Source organism: Acyrthosiphon pisum, chromosome X, assembly GCF_005508785.2.
Source record: "Acyrthosiphon pisum isolate AL4f chromosome X, pea_aphid_22Mar2018_4r6ur, whole genome shotgun sequence".
Lineage (NCBI taxonomy): Eukaryota > Metazoa > Arthropoda > Insecta > Hemiptera > Aphididae > Acyrthosiphon > Acyrthosiphon pisum.
Window position 1 is genome coordinate 8,493,620 of NC_042493.1, and position 5,142 is coordinate 8,498,761.

Genomic DNA, 5,142 nt, shown 5'->3' on the forward strand with positions numbered 1-5,142 from the left:
TTTTTTTTTAATACTATAGATAAGTATATATATGTCTAATGCATAGACTGATATACCGTCTCCGCTCAGAATTGTTTTTCTTATACAGTGATATTATATCATTGAATTCAAATTTAATACCATCCATTATACAGTGACCCACTTCTAACCTATACTGTACAGCAGAGCGACATCCACTTACCCACCTTTTTAGTTATATTGTAACCAAAATTATACAACAGTGAATGAGTGTGAATTTTTATCATTATTTTATTCTCAACATTAAAATTGAAAGATTGTATTTAAAATTGTTCATAACCCGGTAGGCTCTTAATTCTTATCCTACCTGACCTTATACGTCTATAATATGCATATGCCATATTATGAATACAATCTGGATACAATATGGATTTTTCATATTTTTTTAAATCTAATCATTTCGTAAGAATTATTTGGGAGCCGATAATTCATTAACATTATTTTGAATCTATATATAATATGTAATTTATTTGTACGTACCAAAAAGTATAACATAAGTTATTTTTCAAAACCATTTAAGACAGTATGATATTAATAACAAGACTTTATTAGGAAACAAGTGGGATTAGTAAATTATAAATATTTACATCTGTGAGAATAATGTTAGGTATAATAATGATAACCGATAAGGTCATAAGGAATGTATAATATACATATATATTTGTATATTATATAAAATTGTTCTTTTTTTAGCATGATAATGGAGTTATTACTGGAAGATGGCTGATTTACCATAAAGTTTTATTTTGCATTCATATTATTCCCACAATCATCTCTATAGCAGGAGGACTAGGAATACTTATCACTGATGTTATCATTCTTATAAGTACGTTATTTAAATTTAAATAATTTATAAAACTAATGTGCCTAATGTGATGTAATTTCCATAGTAATGGCGATAGAGATATATGTTGTCAATGCGTACCACACAAAAGTTACTCAGACCGGCGGTATCATATAGGAATTGTGCTATAAAACGTTTAAATCATAAAATTTAGCTCACCGTAGCGACCATTACATAAAATATTTCCAAAATCAAATTCTGGATAATCACAGATTTCCTATATAAAATTTATATGAAAAAGAGCCACTACCAAATATCTAAATCAGTACATTAAACATTATAGACAACCAAAACTGATGACTACAACAAATGTCTCTAATATGTATTTACTGATTAACATAACTCACACGTGTCATTTTAATATTATTAATAGGTACCTACCTATTAATAAATGAATCATATTTTATTATAAATTAATAGTTCTACTGTACCGGAATAATTGAATAATTAATTTAGATTTTAGAACATTGTGTGTAAGGTAATCGATTATATACGGGTAACTTCCGAAATGTGAAAAAAAAATGAAAACATTTTATTCAACTTTGTATTAAAATGTCAATCTTTTTGACCAATCAAACATTTTTATATCTACATTTTTCGAAAAGAAATCATAAGTTTCAAATGTAATTTATTTTTAAAATATTACACTTGTATAGAAAATGCTAAAATTGGTGAAAATTTCAAGTATAATTTACGAATATTCGTTTTTAAACCACAACATAATAACAAGAAAATCGTTATTTTACTCGATAATCTATAAAGGTGCCTGCGAGAAAAAATAAATTTATGCCTTCTGGGCGGCTTCATTTAAAGCGAGCCAAGTAAATTACCTGTACCTATAGTCTTGTCCCACTATTTTGAAACTCGTATGTTAACGTTAAGTTCCTGTAAAATTCTCTGCACTAGTTCCAATGTGTCCATCAGTATATTCATTCAAGTATACCAATATATATGCGCATTCAATATTTAAAATATAGAACTTTTTCTTTTCAAATAATTGTCGATTTCTAATAATGTAAAAACCAAAAATATTTTCAAAAACTTTGAAACATTTCAAGACAACGATGGACGATGGGTGTTCACTGTCGAAATAATCACTCAATGTATTGTATAATTTAGGTGCACTCACTTATATATCTACACATGGCAGTGCATATCAGGCCTAAGATTTTTCAAAAGTGAAACGCCACGAGCGTGTAGTCTTTGCATTCTTTTTCCCCACGCCAACCGCCATGTAATTACGTCTATATGTGCCTATTCTGTTTGTTTGTGTGCCGTAATCCTTGAAAAACGCTATGGTTAATATTAACTTAGAGTATAATATAATAATCGTATAGGTCAGCCTATACCTATATATCTACTAAAATATACAGAAGACTCAACAGTCTACGTGTACACTGTATATATAATGCACAGTAGCCGAGCAGCAGTGACGTAAACCATCTATATAAGTATAAGCGCATTTAATACGCGTGTACATATTATGTGGCATTTCAAATAAAAATTAACGTCGTGCGAGTGTGCGTTTGCGTATATACAGAGAAGGTTGTGTGTTTAGGTCTATATAATATTCGATTTCTATTTCCTTTTTTTACCAACCGTAAAAACAAAGTTCGTCGTCGTCGTCGTCGTCTATTATATTATAATATAGACAATAAAATACTAAAACAAAACATAAATCCGGTCAACAGCTTATATGGTTTTTTTTTCTTACTTTGGTTTATGTATGTTCAATATTTATGTAGGATTTCGCGGTTTATACCAAACACTGCGATTTAGAATGCCGTCATCGTTAATTATAGTATACTTACATATATATATATTACATTTACACCATTTTCAATCAGTTCACGGTAAATACGAATTTGCGTCTCCCTAAAGGTCTAGACGCGCCGAACATATATCCCGGTCTGTATAGACACTGCAGGGAAATCGTACCTATTCGTTTTAATGCTTATTAGCTATTAAAATTTACAAGGTCACTGATTTATATGTGTTTACTGTTTATATTACAAAGTATATATACTAAAAAACTCAAAATATGACAAATACTTATGTGATTTATTTATTAAAATTATGCCCTTATGATACCTAACCTATAATATCTTAAAAATTAAAAAATACATTTATGCCTATAAGAAATTGATATATCAATTTATATATAAATTAATTTTTATTAATATTTAAAAACAAAATGATGACCTTGATTACATGAACGAAACATATTTTGCAGACTTAAATGATCGCACATTCGGCATGATTCAAGTAATATTACTAAAATATATAAATAAATTACTGTCTGCCCGTACAGCGCTTACCGACTTTTAAGAAATCGAAAATAAAAATTAATTGAAGCTACAATAACATAATTGGTGTTTCAACTGATAAAATATTTAATAGAAATAAGTTGACAAATATAATAGTATATCAGTCTAAATAATTGTCAAAAGTGTCTAAATATGTGAAAAAACGGATGATTATTGTGAAATAATAATATGTAAAAGCACGAAATTGTATTTATCACGAAATATGTAAAAATATGTAAAATCAAATATAACTCATTTAATTGAAAATCACGTGAAACGAATTTATCACTCGCCCAAATTAATTTAACAAATAACAGTGAAAATACGAATTTATACAAATAATTCCGTGCCCTAGACTTATTATTACTATTTACCGGAGACGAACAATGGTATACACCAACACCAGTTACCATCGAAAGTTTGGCTTGGCATTACAATTCGATAATAGCCAATAGGTACCGGATAAATAAGTGATAACCTAAAAAGTATAGGTACAAGTCGGGTTGTTATTTATAATAACCTTAATCACAAACATAGAGCGCAAAATGTCTGAAAATATTTGTATATTTATGTTTTGATTTTTGTGAGTAGATATTATATATCACGTGGAATTTTGGATCTTGGTTGGCAACAAATAATATTACTGTTTAGGTTACTTTTTTATTTTTTTGTTTTCCATTTATGCTATCATCAAATTATATTTTTCTAATGATATTTATATAAACACTAGCTGATCCCGTGCATTTCGTTGCCTGTTAAATGTATCAACTCTATATGACTCAAACTTTGTTCAATTCGTTATTTAATATTTGGTGTATGGTGTTCAAAATGTATCTTAACTTTTCCGTTACCCGGAATAAATATTCCGATTCGTTTTATTTTTCGTTAATAAATATATATCATTGGATTTTAGTACAGCTAGGTTAGATTAGGATTTTGTACTAATTGATTATATTAATCCATCGTACATGGGAATTAAATAAAAACAACAAACTTGGTATAATTTTGATACTTCAGAGTTAAATCATACACTATTACGTACAAACTGCACGGGGTCCGCGATCTACCGCAGGTGTAGATTGCTCGCTTGATAATATACTGCTGCGAATCAGAATTTTTATTCCGGGCAACGGAAAAGTTAAGATAAGTTTTGAACACCATATATCAAATATTAAATAATGAATTGAACAAAGTTTGAGTCATACAGAGTTGGTATATTTAACGGGTGACAAAGTGCACGGGATAAGCTATTTTTTAATAAAAATATATTTATCAATAATACCGCTAGAAACATTTCAATAAGTTTTCATTAACCGTTTTAGATTCTGAGTGGAACGATGAATTTATTGATTTTAAAATGATGTGTGTTTTTTTATTTTTTTTTTTTTATTTTTGTGTCTGTCATCAGCTTTTAGGACAGTAAAAATGCTTGAATTTTCTTCAACATTACCATTTCTGATAAGAAAGTGAATCTAGTTGGTACTTTGGGGGGTCAAAAGTAAAATTTTTCCAATAGTTTTCAAAAGCGCCGTGAAAAACAAAAGAAAAATTAAGGAAAAACGGGAATTTTTACGCAAAATCTGTTTTCCAGAAAATTTATTTTGGTTTTTGGTGTAACTTTAAAACGAATGACTGTAGATACATGAAATTTTCACTGGTTGTTCATATTTCTATTTTCTATACATGATAAAATTTTCAAAATATTTTGATTTGTTTTGAGCTGTTTACGGACAATTTCAGTTTCCAATTTAATTAGTTTTTATTTCTATGAATGTCAATAAAACTTTATTTGTTGAGTAAAAATAATTGAAAATTTAATACAAGGCTCCTACTATATTGTTACAATGAGATTTGAAAAATATTAAAAATCCTTAGTCACAGTTTTTTTTTATTAGCATTAAAGTTCAAAAATTAACAAAATATGTAAAAATCACGAAAATTAGCAAATTCTTTTGTAGTTAATGATTCGTAAAA

General features: G+C 28.1%; 1 protein-coding gene across 1 annotated transcript in view; it reads left to right on the forward strand.

Annotated features, from left to right (window-relative positions):
• The window catches only part of LOC100569622, a 7,138-nt gene extending 5,681 nt beyond the window's left edge, over window positions 1-1,457 (forward strand). The window contains exons 4-5 of the mRNA XM_003241751.4: window positions 712-844; window positions 909-1,457. Of these exons, the coding sequence (XP_003241799.1) occupies window positions 712-844; window positions 909-979 (204 nt within the window). The 3' untranslated portion in view covers window positions 980-1,457. The remainder of the gene's footprint in view (window positions 1-711; window positions 845-908) is intronic.
• The last annotated feature ends 3,685 nt before the right edge of the window (window positions 1,458-5,142 follow it).